General features: G+C 40.5%; 1 protein-coding gene across 1 annotated transcript in view; it reads right to left on the bottom strand.

Moving 5' to 3' along the window:
* The window catches only part of LOC134620609 (uncharacterized), an 823,316-nt gene that overhangs the window by 756,136 nt on the left and 47,428 nt on the right, over window positions 1-19,752 (bottom strand). Inside the window, 1 exon segment of the mRNA XM_065470113.1 lies at window positions 8,493-8,666. Within this exon segment, the coding sequence (XP_065326185.1) occupies window positions 8,493-8,666 (174 nt within the window).

Genomic DNA, 19,752 nt, shown 5'->3' with positions numbered 1-19,752 from the left:
AGTAGAGATAAAATAGGAAACATACACAGTAATTACTATAAAGACTCGTCAGAATCGAAAGCTACAGAGTACAAATGTGTTTCCAACCGGGTTTTAAACATGTCGAGTGTTGGTGACGACCTGATGTGAAGGGCGACTGTTCCAGAGTTTGGCTGCAGCCATCGATAAAGCTCACCTCTGTTTTTACGTCTAGTTCTGGTCAGAAGCTGCTTATCTGCAGACCTGAGGGCTCTGCTTGGATTATTTTTGTTAAAGAGAGATAAGATGGAGCCAATCCATTCACAGATTTAAAGACAACAAGATCTGGAAGTGGATTCTACGACGTACTGGTAACCAGTGGAAACAGCAGGAAAAAGCTGGTGATGGGTCGTCTAGCACAGAGCCACCGCTGGAACCAGACAATTCATGAGGGAGAGAACTGTGACAGCGCCGTTCCTTCACTTGACCTCAGTCGCTCTCGTCTGCTCCCTCGTAACACTGCTCTTTATTGAGCTTACATGAATATGCATAAGTTCATTAACATATGACCTCTTACACAGGTATGAACAAAGAGTACCAGTCTGTGCATAGTGTGTGTGTGTGTGTGTGTGTGTTCCAGATGTGACCCTGTGACCCCAAAGCTGGTGCTAAGAGTCCAGCGGTCCATCTAAACAAATGGCTCTTATACTTAACCAGACACAGAGTAGGTGTCCTCCTATATACCATAAATCAGTAAGAGAAGGTTCGACCTCTCTCATGGCCCCAAGTTGTGTGTGCATGCCAGAGCACTCTGGAAGGCACACAGAGTCTTTACAGACTACTAAGGATCAAACCTCCGTCGTTATGCAGATTATAAAACTCTAAGCATATATGGCTGGCCAGAGGGGCCGATGGCGCGATATGGCAGCCTCGCCTCTGTCAGTCTGCCCCAGCAGCTGTGGCTACAACTGTAGCTGCCTCCACCAGTGTGTGAATGTGAGAGTGAATGAATAGTGGCATTGTAAACGCTTTGGGTGCCTTGAAAAGCGCTATATGAAATCCAATCCATTATATGAGTAAATATTTCTAAGCATAAATGACAATCAACATTATAAACCTTACAGCTGGTTTTAATAACAAAATTCATTTGTTGTTCTTATTAACTAATGCTAATTTGATGTGAATTAGCATTATGCACTAATGCTAACACTTACTTTTCAACAATGTGAGTAGCTAATGCTAACAATATTTCCCTTAACTGTAATACAATGTGAACGGCTAATGCTAACACTCTTTTCCCTAGCATTACAACAATCTGAGCTGCTAATGCTAAGTAGGCCACCATTAGCACCTACGTCTAATTTAAGGCAAATACGCCTAATGCTCATATCGTTTTCCTTTCCTTTACAACAATGTGAGCAGCTACTGCTAAATAGACTGCTGTTATTAGCTAATGCTAATTAAATGCAAGTTAGCATCATTTGCATTAAACCAATGTGAGGAGTTAATGCTAAGTATGCTGCCATTAGTGGCTAATTCTAATCAAGGGTGAATAATTATTACCAGCTAATGCTAATATCGTTTTCTCTTTCCTTATAACAATGTGAGCAGCTGAAGCTAATTTGAGCTGGATGAGCATTAGTAGCTAACGCTATTACCCTTTTCTCTTGTGTCATAATGATGTGAGAAGTTAATGCTAAATAGGCTGCCATGAGTGACACTTTTCTCTTGCGTTATAACGATGTGAAGACTTTATGCTAAGTAGGCTGCATTAGTAGCTAATGCTAATACTGTTTTGCCTTGCTTTCTACAACTTAAGCAGCTAATGCTAAGTAGGCCAATTTGCTCTGCTAAGGATTTGTGTGACCATGATGTATTCTGACAAACTCTACATTCACAGCTGAATTCACAATAAATGTGCACTCAAGTACATATTTTTCTGTTATTGTTGTCAGATAACAGAATGAGAATGAAATATTTCTGACTGTCTGAGGAAAAATTGAATCGAATGAAATGGATTACAGAAATCAGTGATGATACCCAGTCCTAATGAGCAATCTAGGCCTGACAGAAGTGGATGTAGCTGTGGGTAATAAGAAAAGAAAAGAACGATTGATAACTTTTTTGTTAAGGCCTGATCTGTGTGAAATTCATAGCCAGTGCTCTGACATGGAGCCATCAATCTGTGAACACTGAGAAAGCACAGTGTATCCAGAAACACATTATATGCTGCGATAAATGCACAGCCCAAGTGTCCCCTCTCCCCACTGCCTTTAAGCGGCAGGGAGCAGCAAACAGGTCGTCAGGGGAGGCCGAGATGATTAAGTTTAATATTTTCTACAATATTGACAAAGAGTGCAAAAGCACTTAACCCTTTAAGACCTACCATAGAACCAAGTCCGCCAAAGCTTATATTATATTTTTACATGCTGTAGTGCCAATTTTTGGAGCATTTCAAGTTGATATACATCAATACAACCATTATAGCCCAAATTTTAATAATATGTATGCATTAAGTGCATAGTGATTACATAAATTGCAAAAAAGTGCAACAAACTAGAAAAAAATTGAAAATCGTTTTTGTTTTTTTAACATATATTTCTAGTTAGAGAAATTTAAGAGGCTTATTCCTCAAAATGGTAAATACAAAAAAGTTGCACAAAATAGTTTCCAACAACAGGAAAGTTATTTTGAGTGTCTTCATAGTTGTATTTTTGAAATACACCAATTTTTATATACTGCAGGAAAAACAAAACTAAATATTATAGTGCAAATTTGCAAAAAAGCAGCATATGCATCAAAATAAACTATTTCCAGCAGTGCAATATGAGTCCTAAGCATCCCAGAAACTACACAGAAAGTCATAAAGTCAAACATAACTTTTAAAAACACCAGTATAGGCTCACGAGGCCCTGGCGGTAAAAAACTAGATTTCCGCGAAAATGACGTCACTTCCGGTTTCGGGCAGGTAATGGTGGACATGCGATAGTTCGTGCTGACGTCTATTCCAACGTAGGAAGTGTTATGAACAGCTGATCGGATCGGCAAAACGTGTTTCTGGAATATTATGTTTTTGTTGCTGCAAGTGCTTTTTATGCAGTTTTTGCAAAGCTATATGTGGAAAGAAACTGTGACCTAGGACAAGCTGATGGCACAAGATGTAAGTACAACTCCTCCAGTTTCATATGCAAAAAAAATTATTGCGCTAGCTTACGTGGTTGCAGAGCTACCGGGATTTAAAAATAGTTACGCAAAACGGAGCGTGCCCGCTCCGACCGGTTTTAAAGGGTTAAACACACGCACTTTTTCAGTAACTTGTCTTTCTTGTAGAAATGTGCTCCAAATAAAGAACTTCGTGTTGACAAGATTGTTTGTTAATCATTTGCAAATCAATATTGTCTGTATGGACAGCAATTTCCCCCACCAAAAAGTGCACATGTAAAACTGCGGTGTTAAGCGAATTTGGGTGCGATTAGAGCCGGGCCACATTCACGGTAATACCGGTCTAATGTTAGGCAACGATAAGAACATGAAATATCGCGATAGAATATGGAGAACATTTCCAAATGTTAGCTGCTCCTGTCTGCCTCTTTTTCTCACACATAGACTGAAATGATTCACAGCCTTGTTTCATCCTGTCAGTGTCACTGACTGTCACTGTGACTGTGGACATACAGCATGGGAAACATACACTTTGCTGACACTTCATTAGGTACACAGTGGCATCTATCTCAGGTACACCTGTGACCTAAATGTTCCTGCAAACAGACTCCTTGGAGACCCCCTACATAAATATCCATGTACTATCCAGCTAGACTAGTGTGTCTGTCCCTGAAAATATTCCTGAATGTGTGATTGTTCATGTGTCATCTGCAGGAAACAAACAGGAAGTGAGTGAGGGACACAGGAAATGTTTCTAGCTCTTCCTCCTCTATTAGACATTCTTCATACCTGAGAGTGTCCAGTCTCCAGCCTGGATCCTTCAGTCCAGCCGACAGCAGCTTCATTCCCGAGTCTCCTGGATGATTGTAGCTCAGGTCCAGCTCTCTCAGATGGGAGGGGTTGGAGCTCAGAGCTGAGGCCAGAAAAGTACAGCCTTCCTCTGAGATCAGACAGCCTGACAGACTGCAGACACACAAAACAACAATCCATCTGTCAACAATCATTTTCTCTTTGTCACAATAACATCTGTCCATTTATATCCGTTCAATGTAACTTTATTTATAAGTAACAATTCCCAACAGACACCAACAATCATCTCAAGCTGTTTAACAGAGTAAGGTAACAGCCTCCAATATTAGAGAGAAACCCCCAACCATCAGACAATCGACTGTGAGCAGCACTTGGTGATGGTGGGAAGGAAGAACTCCCTTTGACACAAAGATCCTCCCAGTGAAAACAGGCTCCAGGAGGAGCATCTACCATGACTGGTTGCAGGGTGAGGGGAAAGAGAAGAGATGAGCTCAGAGAGACAAGAACAAAACACAAACTAAGGAGAGAGAAGACAAAAGTAGTGACATATAAAAGCATCAGGAGTGAAAAGAGGGGAGAAGAAAGCAGAGCATCATGGGAAGTCCACCAACAGCCTGAGCCTATAGCAGCATAACTAAGGGATGGTTCAGGGTCAGCTGATCCAGCTCGAACTATAAGCTTTATCAAAAAGGAAAGTTTGAAGCTGATCTTCAAAGTAGAGAGGGGGTCTGTCTCCTGAACTCAAACTGGGAGCTGCTTCCACACCCAGTCCAACATAGCCAGGCTTTCTTTGCTGCTTTGACAAAACCTCAAATCCCAGTCAGAGATGAGTATCATCACAGTGATGATCATTTCTCTGTTAACCCAGGAACTTCAGGATCTGTGCACGCTCACAGAACAAGGAGACCTTTAAACATCATTTCACTAAATGGATGGACTGAGCTCAGCCTACAGATGAACTGGTGCCAGAGATCATAAAGAACATCAAATAAAACAGTCAAATTCAACACTTTAGATGGAAATATGAGATTAATGCTGCAGACAATCATGAACCTGCTGAATTCATGAACATCAAGAATGCAGCGAGTGGTAAAATAAAGATTTGACCTCAGTGTTTCTGTCTATTCCTAACATATTCCTAACATGATAGCTGCACTTTAGAGCTCTAAAACTGGAACTGACACATATTTAAACTCTACATGTTACTCAGTACATTCAGTTCTGACACTCGCCCACAGTCCAACAAAGGAAACATGGAGATCACATCAGTTTGTCACCAAAGTCTAATTATTAGTGCAAGTTAACCTGTTATTATCTCGTTAACTCATTAATTGATTAACGTTAGCAATTATTTTAATCACAGTTTTTAAAATCATGATTATTGTGAAAGTGCTCACTGGCTTCTGAATACAAAAGCCACGAGCGGGGACAGAAACATGGAGACAGGTACAGATCTTTGACATGTTCATTTTAAACTGTTCCAGAGGGCAGTGTTGATACAACTAAAGTTCTCTGGAAGCAAAGTTGAGTTTTTATCACCGGAGTACTTGAAGTCTGAAGTATCACTTAAATGCATTACACGCTGTTGATGGCAGCAAACCACCCAAACAAACAGAGGTGGGAGGCTTGGGCAGACTACGCAGATTCAGCTTGTGGGAGGAGTCTAGATAAACCAAAGAAAGACAAGCTAACAAACGCCACAGTGAAGTGAGTAGCTACAAACTGCAGGCCGATTAGTGTTGTTGAAGAAGTCGGTCTGAGGAACGTTCTTAGGATCAACAAATGACGGCATGTATGAGCCTCAAGACGCAGCATCACAAGAAGAAAACATGAGCTGTAGAAAAAGGAGAGACTACGAAAGCCACGGTGTTACAACGTGAACCAACTGTTGGTCTCTCTGGAGAATACTGGGGGTAGTTGGGTAACCATGGTTACCTGGGAGTTACAGAAACGTGCAGAACATGTGATTCATGTTGCACAACACTCAGTACAGATAGTGCATCAAATATGATGCTGCTGCCAGACGTCTGCCTTTGAACATGTCCCTGCATCGCGCACAACACCAAGGTTGCCATGGCAATCACAGCTAACAGGGACAACGTGCACAGCTGGAACCCTGCAGGTATATTTAACATGATGTATTTCTCAGTCCTGTCTGAGTGTGAGAGACAAACAGCCTCTGTATGTGTGTGTAAATACAGCATGAACATGTAGAAGACATGTTTGTGTATATAAGTACATGAATGCTCTACGTCATCTGAATCTTTGATTCTTGTTTCTGTTGCAGGTCTGTGACTGAACTTCTGGGAGGAGAAAAGTTGGTTTCATGCTCTGTGATTCTGTGTTTTGTCATCTCTCTCAGGTGATGGAGAGCTCAGATGATGACCCCGCCTACGTGGTCAAATTCAAGTCTACATTCAGAACAGACCTGGAGACACGCAAGCAAAATGCCAACATTGTATATGTGAAAACTGCTGCTGCACTGGAGCCAGATTCAAGGAGCTCAAGTGTTTACCCAGATCTTACTGAACTTACTGAAGGAACAGAGGGTTGTTGAAGGGAAACCTGTGGAAGCAACAACATCCGAGCCACCAGAGAAAAAGTTGGCCCTATTGGTGCTTCATCAGAGTGTGAACAGGAGGAAGACTCAGCTGAGAACAGTGTGGTGGATACAGAGCCCACCATCAGTACAGAGGCCTGTCCATTAGAGTGCTGCTCCAAACATGCAGCACATGTACTTGGCCACAGCTGCAACATCTGTACCTGTGAGAGCTTGTTCTCTGTTGCTGCTCATATTGTACAGAAGAAGAGAGTTTCTTCATCATCAGAAAATGTCAGTGAGCTTGTGAGTCTTAGCAGCTGGCTCGGTGCTGTTGGTCAAAGGTATGTTGGTGTCTCTGGACTCTGAGGGGAACTTTGGAAAAAACTAGATCAAATGTTGACGTCCTGGCCGAGGCAAAGAACTTTGATTTGATATTTGATTAGATTCATATTTCAGCTCAGACTGACAGAAATATTTGAACTACTGCTGTGTTAAAGGGAACACTGCTGTTAGAAAGCACCTAATTTGTTTCTGCACACTGAATGTTGCACTTCTCATACTGCAGTACTATTAACATAAGGACACAATACACTACTTTTGAACTCATGATTGAATGTTGCTGTAACAATGCCATTAATGGTGATTCAAAGTGTTCATGGTTTCCCAGCACAACAAATGACTGTACAAGTGTGACTGATCCACTTTCTAATGTGTGTGTAGCCCACACTGTGTGTCACTATGTCACAGGTGAGTCTGTGTATCCAGGTTCTATGAGGAGAACAGGATATAGTGACTGAGTCCAGCAGCTTAAAGTCTGACTCCATCCTCCATTTAAATAACTCACACCAACAACTGAACAGCTTTGCCTTTGTGTAGCTGACACTTCATTTTAATGTCCTTCTATTCTGGTTCATCTGGTTTCAGTTTCTATAAGCACACAGGTTTCATCAGTGACTCTGTGACCTCAGTAATCTTTGCTGGGCCTTAATGCTCTGAACAAAGCTGCACATCACAAGACTAAATAGAATTGAATCAGTCTTTCATTTCTTACTCCTGTTTGACTTCAGCTCTCAATGTCCCACCATAACCCATGGAAAAAATTACTGTCCATCCAGGCTCCTGAACATGAAGCTGATGAAGGTGGAGTATTGTGAGGGCTGATGGAGATGATGAGGAGGAATCCAGGAGCAGTGGGTGGATGGCAGCATCACCATGAAGGATCAGTGTGAGAATACATCATCATCCACAAAGAAAACCAGTCTGAATGTCTGACGCTCTTGTTAGAAAGATGCAGTTGCAGCTTGTGGCTGCAGTTAGCTGTTTTGCTAGTTAGCTGGTCTGCTACTTAGCTGGTTTGATAGTTAGCTTGGAGCTAACTCACTAGAACATTCAATGCTAGACTGTCTAAACCAGGGGTGTCAAACATATGGCCCGTGGGCAAAATCCACCCCTTGAGATAATTTCACATGTCAAATACTGATGACTCTTCAGGCTTGCTGATAATCAATGTGAGCACGGCTGAGATTTTATTCTGATGAGCAAACCATGTGGCCAAACACTTTAAGAGACAGACTGGGATCATACCATTATGTGAAAGAAGACAGAGATGTCCCATAGACAGCAAGGGTAGTGGTATAGACCAGGTACACAGAGAAATGGGAGCTGTATTAAAATGCAAGCGTGTCAGGAAAGAGTGAAAAGGCAAAATGAGCAGCATCTGGCTGGATTTCAGAGATATTGGAGACCACAAAGCTGAGTGCAAAATTTATATAGGAGATATATAGGAGACGCTGAGAGTAGAACTGATAAAATTAGGAGCTGGCTAAAGTGATACCCATTTTTATTTTCAGCCATTTTCCATTGTGGAACTACCCAGGAACTACTTCCTGTTTTAGAACTTTTCAACACAAGAGTATGTTGCACTTCAGAAGACCTCCACATCTCCTCTTATTAGAGGACTGCCTTATTGTTAATTTGCTAAATCTGTCAGTTGAAGAAAAAAAACAATGCTTGATCTCACCTGAGAGTTTCCAGTGTACAATGTGGACTCTTCAGTCCTTCAGACAGAAGCTTCACACCTGAATCCTTCAGGTTATTGTTACTCAGGTCCAGCTGTCTCAGATTAGAGGACTTAGAGCTGAGACCTGAGGACAGAGCTTCACAGCTTCTCTCTGACAGGTCACAGTGATTCAGTCTGAAAAATAACAGATAAACCATTAAAAAAAGACACTTATGGTGAAGTGTTATGAGATACTATTATATTTAGCAATATTTAATCTTAGTTTTTGTCAGGAAACTGAGCAATGATGCAGAGCAACATGCGGAGAGAATCAGAGGAGAAGAAATGAAGAGAGAAGAGCAGTAAAACAACACTGAATTGTTTAGCGTGCTTTTGGTATCAACACAATATGTCAAATTTCTTTATTTTATATTAGTTTTAGTAGAATTGATGACTATCACTTAGATAACAACCACAGGACAGGTCTAAATTGCACTTTGGTAACAGTTACACTCAGAAATATTTCAGAAATGTGGACAATTTCTGCTGCAATGTATTCAGTATTGAACAAAGTGAGTACTGATGATTACTTAGACTTTTCAGACGTCAGCAGTCATTACTTCTTTGGTTTAGTTTTTTTAATATTTTATTTTAGTTGTTCACACCTGATGTGTGTTAACTAGAATAAACATTTAAAAAGTAAAGGTATGATCACGTATGTACTTACAGAGCTTTGTTGGAGGCTTTGACCACTGGCAGCAGCCTCAGAAGAGCCTTTTTAAAGGCTCATGTTCTCATTTAGATCATCTATTTCTACTTACCTTTCTTTTTGGGAAAAATGGTGATTACCTTGAAAACACAAACTGTTTTCCCCAATAAGCATCCCTGGATTAGTAAATCACTCAAACGTGTTCTCAGGCAGAAGAAGCTGTCTTGCTATGAGGGAGAGAAGAAAAAGGTCGAGCCACAGAAACTTGTTGAAAGAGAGATAAAGCAGCTAAAATCAGGTCTAAAAGTAAAGCAGAGCATAAGTTGAATAAAGGACACTCAAGACTGGCTTGGAAAGGAATGAAGTCCATGGTGGGGATGCAGAACAAGGACAAAAGATGAATGTGATGCTGAATCAGCAGAAGACTTGGACTCATTTGATTCCAGCTTTGATATCATTGATTTCAAAGAAGAGCTTTGTGATTTTAGGAAAGGGCTGGTAGCTCTGAGAGTGACACTGATGAGGTGTCTGTGAAGGTTCGCAGTCATCTAAAGAGCTTAGAAAAAAAGGCATCTGGACTTCTTTAAGTTTCTTGAAGACATTTCACCTCTAAGCCAAGTAGCTTATTTATTTCTGGGGTCAAATGGTGGAGAGTCCCAGATTTAAGCCCTATGGGAGAGTCTGCCAAGGGGGTCATTTTGAAGAGAATCCAAGATGGCGACACGTAAACTCTCGGCGTAGCGTCTCTCTCTGGACGGAAAATAGGGTTTTGGATTAAGCGGGCCGATTTAAATACTGACTTTGGGTAGGCAAACCTGTGTCCACCGTGTCCGTCTCCATCTGGACTTTGGATTGACGGGTCGGAGCCTGCCGGTGCTTACTGCGTCTATTAGACCTGGAGCTAACAGCTAACAGGCCGGGGTCTGTTAAGTTTCCCAAACTTGGAGCAATTTCAGGCCTGGAGCCCGCTGCATTTCCCGGTCTTGGAGCTGGCAGACCGGAGCCGGCTACACTAATTATGTTTTGAAGCTAACGAGGCCGGAGCTGGTTACATCGCCTGGCCTCTGAGCAAACAGGTCGAAGACTGCTATACTGCCTGGAAGCTATACTGCCTGGATGCAGAGGAAACAGGGTGGAAGCCACTATTTTTGTCTGGACACGCAGCAAACAGGCCGGGCTTGAGTCTGCTACGACGCACCTCCATCTGATCCCCGGATTGCTTAGTTCACCTCTGCACGTATTTGGAGCAAACAGGTTGGAGACTTTTGTATTCACCCCCGTTTTGGACTCTGGGCTATCATTATGAAGACGAGGACACTCATCGAAGCTTTATTGTGTGTACTCGTGGCTTGGGACTTTGGACATTGCGGTGCTCCTTGGGTGAGAACTGCAAAACACGAGTTGATTATGGGTGAAACTTATTTCAGTGGCACTAGGTCAACTGTAGCAGTGCATCTGGAATTACCAATGTTTCAACTGGCTCTGGTTGCTAGTTTAAATCGATATGAAGTATTACCCAAATTACAAGGTTCCCTTGTTTTGTATAAACTTTCACTTTCATTTAAGAAAAAGCAGTATTTGCTGTCAACATCTGCAAAGTATGGTTATGCTTTTAAATGTAATATGAAACGAAGGTTAATGATGATTGTTTTACTTTTACTTATATCTGGAGATGTACAATCAAATCCAGGACCTGAAGTGAAAAGTGTCCAGACCCCTGCTGATTTTAAATCTCAGCCAGGGTTAAAATGTGTTCACTTAAATGTACGCAGTTTATTACATAAGATGGACCTGGTCAGAATTTGGGTGAAATCAACAAACGCGGATATTGTGATTATTTCCGAAACTTGGTTGTCCAAATCTATTACAGATGATGACATTAACATAACGGGATACAATCTTTATCGCACAGATAGGCCTGGGAAAGGTGGAGGCGTAGCAATTTATGTTAAGTCAAGATATGAAGTATCCATTGTTTTATCTGTATCTATTCCTAAACAAATGGAATTCTTGGCTTTGGATATTAAAATAGTAGAGTCTCTATCTATAACAGCTGTTGGGTGCTATAGGCCTCCGTCTGCTGTAAAGGAAACCTTAGTAACTCTAAAACATCTTCTGTCTAAATTAAAATACAATGAACTTCTAATGGCAGGAGACTTGAACTGGGACTGGTTGAATATAGTATCTGATGATTTTAAATCATTCTGTGACTCTGTTAATCTTACCCAGTTGGTCAACTTACCTACAAGGCCAAATATAAAGAGTCCTGATAAATCTACTTTGATTGACCTAATTCTAACAAACGTCCCTAAGTTTCTGTCGTTGGGAGTGTTTTGTAACGATTTAAGCGATCACTGTGTAGTTGCTACTTGTAGGAACACTAAAATCCCTAAATGTAAACCGCGTATTATTTATAAAAGAAATTTTAAAATATTTAATGAGCAAGCGTTTCATTATGATTTGTCTATGGCAAACTGGGAATACCTGAATCTGATACCAGAGATTCATTTGGCCTGGGATTATTTTAAAGAACTTTTTATGAAGATTTTAAATAAGCATGCACCTATCAGAAAATTTAGGGTTAAGGGACGGGTAAACCCTTGGTTCTCATCGGAACTATCAGAGTCTATCCACCAGCGTAATGTGGCATGGGCAAAAACTAGAAAAAGTGATTCCCTGACTGATTGGTTAGACTTTAGGAAATTAAGAAATAAATGTACGACACTTATTAAGAAGGCTACATCAGAATATTATTTATCTGTTACTTCAGAAAATCTCAATAACCCTCAGAAATTTTGGAAAGTAATTAAGTCCTTATCTATAAATAAAACATCACAGGCTCTTCCAAAATTTATCCTGAAAGACTCTGTCCCAGTTTATGACAGGCATGAGGTCTTAAACAGTTTTAACAAGCACTTCGTAGATGCTGGGTTTCTATTTAATACTGTGGGAGCTACCCCCACGATTCCTTGCATAGAACCCCAAATATATTCTGGTGAGTTTTTTGAGTTTTCTCCTTTTTCTTTCCAGGAAGTGCATAAAGCTCTTAAAGCCTTAGATCAAAGGAAACCCCCAGGCCCTGACTTAATAGAGCCCTATTTTTTGAAAATAGCAGCTGATTATATTGCACAACCTCTTACGATCCTTTTTAATCTTTCAATTCAAAATAATGAAATCCCACTTGTCTGGAAGTCTGCTTTTGTTACGCCAATATTAAAAGGAGGCGACCCGGCCATTTTGACTAACTACAGGCCAATATCAAACTTGTGTGTTTTGGCAAAAGTCCTTGAATCTCTTGTTAGTGAGCAATTAAAAGAGTTCTTGTACTCTAACGAAATTCTTTCAAAACTACAATCTGGGTTTAGAAAACAGCATAGTGCTGTCACGGCTGCCACAAAAGTGATAAATGACATACTTGTTGCTCTCGATAAAAAACAGCACTGTGCTTCTCTTTTTATTGATCTATCAAAAGCCTTTCACACTGTGGATCACGCCATTTTAAAGCAGAGGCTGCTCTCGTTAGGGCTGTCTAGACATGTTGTTTCCTGGTTTACTAATTATTTGAGTGACAGGACTCAATGCACTAAATGTGAAAATCTGTGCTCAGAATTTCTGAATATTCACACTGGGGTGCCACAGGGTTCAATCTTAGGACCTCTGATGTTCATCATGTATATAAATGACTTGGGACAAAATGTGTCCAATGCCAGTATGCATTTTTATGCTGATGACACAGTTATTTATTCCTTTGGCTCAAACCTCGAAATAGCAATACAATCCTTGCAGAAAGCTTTTGACGTGGTTCAGCACACACTTCTGGAGCTGAAATTGGTTCTTAATGCTGATAAGACCAAGCTAATGTTGTTTTCAAACATGAAGAATTCTTCTCAAACTGTCCCTGTGGTGTCCACTCTTGAGGGTGACCTCATAGAAGTGGTCCATACGTATAAATATCTTGGCTTTCTAATCGATGATTCTTTGACCTTTGTTACGGGTTCGTAATTGAGGATGAGAGTAAAACAATGATAGTCCAGAAGAGGTCGTTCAAACAATTGGTTTTAATGAATGCACGCTGTGTGGAGAGGTGTAAACTGCAAAACAGTTGTACATCTCTGCCCAAAATACACTCTAGATTGCTTTTATAACATCAGGGTATTGTAACGCCCCTTCTTGCGTTTACAAGCACATAATTTGCATGTACAGAACATTCAGGTATTTTAAGAATTAAATGTAACATAGAGGTTCCTCCTTGTGGCATACTCTTCCAAATATGGTGATAATCTCAGGCCTTGAGGTCACCATGGACTGGACATCCTTCCGTCACCTGTAACTAAGCAAACTCAAATACCACAAGAAGCTGAATACATTCAGGCCTTTGCTCAGCTACTATTTTACTGTACCAATATACTCAGCATATGAGTTATGATATATATATTTAACTCAATCATTTTAAAGTAGTTATAACTGCACCTGTAATAAACATGTTAATATTTGATTATGATAACCCCTATAATATAAATTATAACATAATGCCAGCAGCTTCAATAAACACTTTGATGAAATGATAATTAATACAATGTTAAGGATGGTGGTTATATACAGTTCAGCAGTGACCTAATTTCTTTAAATATTACAATTCCCTCTTTTGACATTCCAATCAGGAATGTCACCACACTTCGTGTTGCATCACTCCCTGCTCGGCTCTATGGGTTCTAAGTTCATCCTATAGATGCCCTCAACCCAGCCAGGGTTCACAACCCATTACCTTTACCAACAGTCCTCTTACACAATAAATTATACAACAACCAGCGATGACCAACATTCCCAAAAATACAGCCAATGAACATATCACTGACATAGCCACACCTTTCCATTGTCCAAACACAGATGTCATCCAGGACGCCAGCGGATTTCCGATACCTGAGTGCTCATGCATTGGTTTAGACAAAATCTTCAGACCCACCAGAGGTCAGGTTACTGAGCCATCTGGGGCAGTATTATAGGGATAAAAGTGCCGCACATGTCTCCGAACATGGCGCATACGCCTCCCCTCTCACGTCAAGGGTCATTTGATTTTACACTCCCATCAGCAAACTCGGACCCAGTTGTTCTTCCAACCCCATCATGGCGTCCCTGGTGAGGTTAGAGAGTCTCAGCAGGTTTTAGTGAACCAAATGCGGTCAAAATTTTGATTAGGCGTTACCCAAAGAAATATACTCTCAAATCCTGCAGCTATCAGATTTACCAGCTTGTACTCGTCTGGAACTCCCCTAGGCACTCCTATGGAGTCTACCCAGGTCGGTGAGTTTAGGCGAGGATCATAAACATGTGTACCCTAGGTCCCTCTTTTGGCCAAAATCTGTCTCTTATGTCTGGCAGCTAAAGTTCGCGAGTTGTGTTATGGAATAGTCTTTACCTGGTTTCTAATCAGCATGAGTGGAGCTCCCAGTCGCCCTGTAGACAAACGTGGCCTGGCTAAAGCACAGGCAACATAATCAGATACATGTTGTTCTCTAGCATTTTGAGCCACCCAATCAAGCCAGAGGTTACTGTCCTTGAAACCAGTGACACGCTCGATTAAATCCTTAAACTCCAGTCTAGAGTAATCTGTGGTCAGAAATACTCTCCCTTTTGGTTCCTGTTGCTTTTGAGCTACTGCTCTCAAAGTTAGCCTCTCATCAGTCACAATGGTGATAGAACTTTCTGCGAGCGGCTTAGACTTTGGATCAACTAAATTTACCTAAGCATATCATGGGGTGATTGCAGACCTGTACATCATACGCTCTCCTACTACTATTAGCTCCTGTACACTTAATGACGTTACACAAATCAAACGTGAATGCGCTGGTAGACCCTTTAACATAATTCAACTCTATGCCATTATTGCTGCTGAGACACTCAACACCTTTACCTGACACCTCGCTTTTCTGTCTTTTTACCGATCCCATTTTAGCAACTACAGTCTCAGGAAGTGCTGGACTGGACTGGCCTCCGTGTTCAGACAAGGGGTCTGGAGTACCCTACAAAATATAAACAGTCAATGTATGTGGAGAGTGTTTTCACAGTTTAAACCTAGGTTACTCCCATTTCTAACCTCATTATTTCCCAATAAAAGTGAAATCAAACATTGCATTTGATTTCACTTATGTATTATCATGTTCTGGGCTCTATCCATTATATTAACTTTATTCAATCTCAATACTCTTTATGTGTGTGAGCAACGCTTTTAGTTTTATTAAACACAACCCCAGTAAAATACACACCATCCCCATGTCAGCCTAACTCTCCGCTAAAAAGCACACTTCAAAGTTTTCTATCAGGTTTTACGCCTCTTTTGGCTTCAAGCATATACTTAACATGCAAAAGTTACTGTTAATGCCAGTTAAACAAGTTTCCATTATCTACAGCATTTTGTTTCACCCGGGTCACCCTCACACGCTTCCTGTTCCCTTATTGCATATTTTATCTTTAAGACCTTTTACCACAGTAGTTGCTAAGCAGAAACAAAGCAACCTGTGGTCCACCTTTACCCTGTAAAATAAACCCCTGTCATGTTTGTGTCTGTAAGCATGTTTTGCATTCATTCGTTACACTCCCCGCCATTCCTGCAAGTTAGGAGGTGTAAAGTTGAAAGCTGCATCAAGTCCAGGCCTCTGGCCTGGCCTATATATAAATCATGTGTGTTTGTAAGCGTGCATGCAATTAACCTGCTATGTTCTCATCTTCCCTCAACATGTATCACCTGGACACTCTCACCAGTGAAGCTTAAAACCCTTTTGGACGGAACATTAACTCTCCCTACATGTACTGTTTCCTATATTATTTTGGCAACCCCTGCTGCATGCTGTGCACATTTAGGGTGCCTTGCTTCTGTTGGACTCAACCTCATGCTATCCTACATAAATACCTGTCTTAAGAGAGACCTCTGCACAGCTCAGACGCCAGTTGCAAGAGCTCTCTAACATTAGAATCATCAACTGTGACTTATATAGTGTTATTTCGGTACTTTATACTTCACACATTTTTGAACGTTGTTTATATGGGGAGTTCCTCTTTTTGTGTCTATATTTATTAATATGCCTTGTGCACTAAAGCTTCCTGTTTTTCAGTCTGGCTGAGCACTTGTTTGTGATTATAAACTGGCCTCTACAAGCCTTCATAGCAGATACACATTACAAATGCTTCATATATACAGAGAAAAACCCAATAATCTACATTTCACTATTTTGTTCTTCGATTCAGATTTGGATTCTGTATTGTTCTTTATTTGTTATTATTTATATTCATATTGTTTTTTGCTAGTCCTGGTTTGTTGTTGTCTGTTTGGGAGCTGACATAGTCTCTGTAAATAAACTTCTTTCGGTGGAGTAGCATCAGGAGAGAAGCTCCAGAGAGGCATATAACAAAAGAGATCTCCTCGACGTGTTGTATATTTTTAATATTTCCTTATTATTTTGTCATAAGATAAATCAACCAAATAACTTAAGCTGTGTGACAGCACCTTGCGTTTACGCCGGGCTGTGAGCTGCCCTGAAGCTACACCCCCTTTTACCCCATTTAATTTCTCAATCTTAGTTTAAACTATTCCTGACCTTCTCCTTCTCTCGTCTGATCCTCTCAAGTACGTCCTGTACCAAATTTGCTTCCTCTTTTCAAGTCCCACATTTAATTTCAAGCTCTAAACTCAGAGCTGAAGTTCCCCTTTTCTAATTCTGTATGTTCTACAAGAGAGCAAGTCGGTAAACAAGTTTATCATCACAAAGGTTGTTAGGTACAGGTCACATAGACATTTGCTTATTACCCCTAAAACAGCACATTTCATGTAGCTAATCGCATATATTAACACCCCCCTTTTTGTGACACATCTCATGTGTTACAAAATCAAAATCCTTCACTCAGGTTTGGGAATTAAAGCAAAAGTTTACTCCTATCGCATTATGTATAAATGCTCCAGAACTTCAAACCTGTGTGTTACCCAGAACATCACCTGTTATACTCACCTTCTCCACTTATGATCCCACCTGTGTTATAAAACAAAAGTTAAAACAGAACAATTATCAGTCATGTGTTCAACCTGAGTCCAGTCTTTTATCAGGGTCCAGTCGGTCCAACCTATGGTCTGCCTGGTCCGTCCATTCACCTGTCCATTCCCACACATTCACTCACACGCATTAACATCTGGTAGTGGTAAACGTCCGCACAAATAATCAGATTTCCACTTTCAGTAAACTCAGTTAATTTATATAATCATTTATTTTCTTTTTAGTCGTTTCTAGGAAAATATTTCTTTATACTTTTGGACTGGATTGGCTCGCTGCAATCCTTTTAGACAGGGACTCACAATCTGATCAGATCCCCACACGTGGCCTCTTTCCTTCGCCCATTGTAATCAGAAAAAGGTCACCTTATTTTTGTTTTCCTGAGACTATTGTCGGCGCCGTTATCCATTGTTTTCTTTTGCAGGCCTGCTTAGAACAAAAATGAGAAAAAAGAGAGCTGAGTATTAGCTCATCAAAGTACCAAACAAAATCACCTGACAGGTTTTTCTTTATAAGTGCACTGTTACAAAACCCCTTAAACATGTCCATGTTTATTAAAACTCCCTCTTTAAAATAAAACAACCTCAAAAATCTTCTACAAACTTAAATTTCACCCATAGAACACACCCAAAACGTAAAAAACTACACCGTTTCGTACACAATATCCCCCTTTAAGCATTTTACCAAACTCACCTTCAACCTTAACATATAAGCACGTTCTCACAATATGTCAACACTAATTTATACACCTCTTAATCAAATTTGCACCTCCTAACAATCTACCCCTCCTTTAAGGCCTCAATCACACACACAGCAACCTCCTCTGTCATCAGTCACATAAGCTCCTTAACTAATTCTCATATTCAATCACATCTCAACAACTTAACTTGGCAAACGAAATACATGATTACACTTCATCACATTATTTAATTATTGTCAATTTCTTCCTATACTAATCCCTTGTTTTGATCAATCAGTGCAAGAGCACTCCTAAGTCACACTTTTAAACTAGTTTAATCAGTTTATTCAACATTCACACCATTCTATCACTCATACAAGTAGCAAGCCGATCTTCATTGCGTATGTTTGTGTGTGGTATTTTGCATAAATGGCTTCACAGTCTCACAGACACTTTCCCATTCTCCAGTTAAAGAGTCAGTTTTCTCCGCCCCCGAATCACTAACCCAAATTTTACTTCCCCACCTTAAATCACAGCCCTCCTGGTCTTCCACCACCAGTTAGGGCTTGCTATCAGGTTCCTGGACACTGTAAACAATTCAACCAGAAACTTGCCTTAACATATCCATTCATGTTAACCTGTACTTTCGTCCGACTCCTGCATCTGGAGAATTGGCGTGGGTCTGTTGTACCCCTGAAAATAACAAACTAAAACATTTTCATTATTATCACGGACGCCTAAACGACCCATTTCTCATTTTCTATTCAAAAATACCAATTATGTCATGTATGTAAGCGTGTTCTTCCTTGCGTTATGTGGTCATGTAAATGCCGTGTAAGCTGTTTTCTTCATTGCATGCCTTCATTGCGTTCCTCATTACATTCTCCTGTATTCATGTCAATATACACTAAGTGTAAGCTGTTTCTTAATTGCATGCCAGGTGATCATCTTAATTAAGTGTAAGCAGTTTCTTCATTGCATGAGTGTAAGCTGCTTCTTCATTGCATCCTTATGTATTCATTGCATTTTCATGTGTTCATATTTAATTTATGCATCTTTTCACTGAGCTCTACATTCAAACTATCTCACTTCTGATTCGTTTCAAAAATAATCTCACATGTAACAATTTGTATATGTGTGTTTTCTATTCATTATTATAATTGTCAGTTAAATTGATTATCTTTACCTTTTGTATTGTTTACCTCTTTGTTGTGATGTGGTGGACATCCCTAAACGATCCCGAGTTCAGGCTTCAATTTCAATCCAATCATCTCCTATCTTCTCGCAGTCAAACTCGTCCAGCTTCATCTCTCACTGGTCCTTTTCATTCACAGTGTCCTGTTCGGGGTTCAGAGCTCCAGCAAACACAATGTGTATCTTCTCTGTTTTGATCTTTCAGTATTTCCTCTTCCTTCAGTCTTATTTTCATTTGCTCTGTTTTCTTCTCCATTCATTTTTTCTGTCTTTTCTTCCAAGATTGCTCCAAGCTTGGCAAATATGACAGTCAGTGCCTTCAAGCAGACATATCACGCTGTTCTTCACCAGCATGCATGTTGCATCTCGTGCTGTCTTCCATGCTGCTGGACTCATCAGTCGTTGTCAGTGTTACTGCTTTCGCCTGCACTGTCTTTTAGCTTTCGTTACTTCTTCACGTCCACGATGTTCTATCGGTCTTCATCAGGAAATTGGCTGTCCCTTGCGTTTCTTCTCGGGGTCAAGGACAAAGTGAGAGCTCAAGCTGCACAATTTCCAGCCAAAGACTGGCTTATTTTCTCCCAATTCTTTCAATCTACTTTTCTGCTGCTGAACTCAAGGTTGCAACGTTGAGAGAGTCCACCTGTATTGGCACACTAA

This window comes from Pelmatolapia mariae, linkage group LG3_W (assembly GCF_036321145.2).
Source record: "Pelmatolapia mariae isolate MD_Pm_ZW linkage group LG3_W, Pm_UMD_F_2, whole genome shotgun sequence".
Lineage (NCBI taxonomy): Eukaryota > Metazoa > Chordata > Actinopteri > Cichliformes > Cichlidae > Pelmatolapia > Pelmatolapia mariae.
Note: the sequence above shows the minus strand (reverse complement) of the source record. Positions and strands in the feature narration are given on the sequence as shown.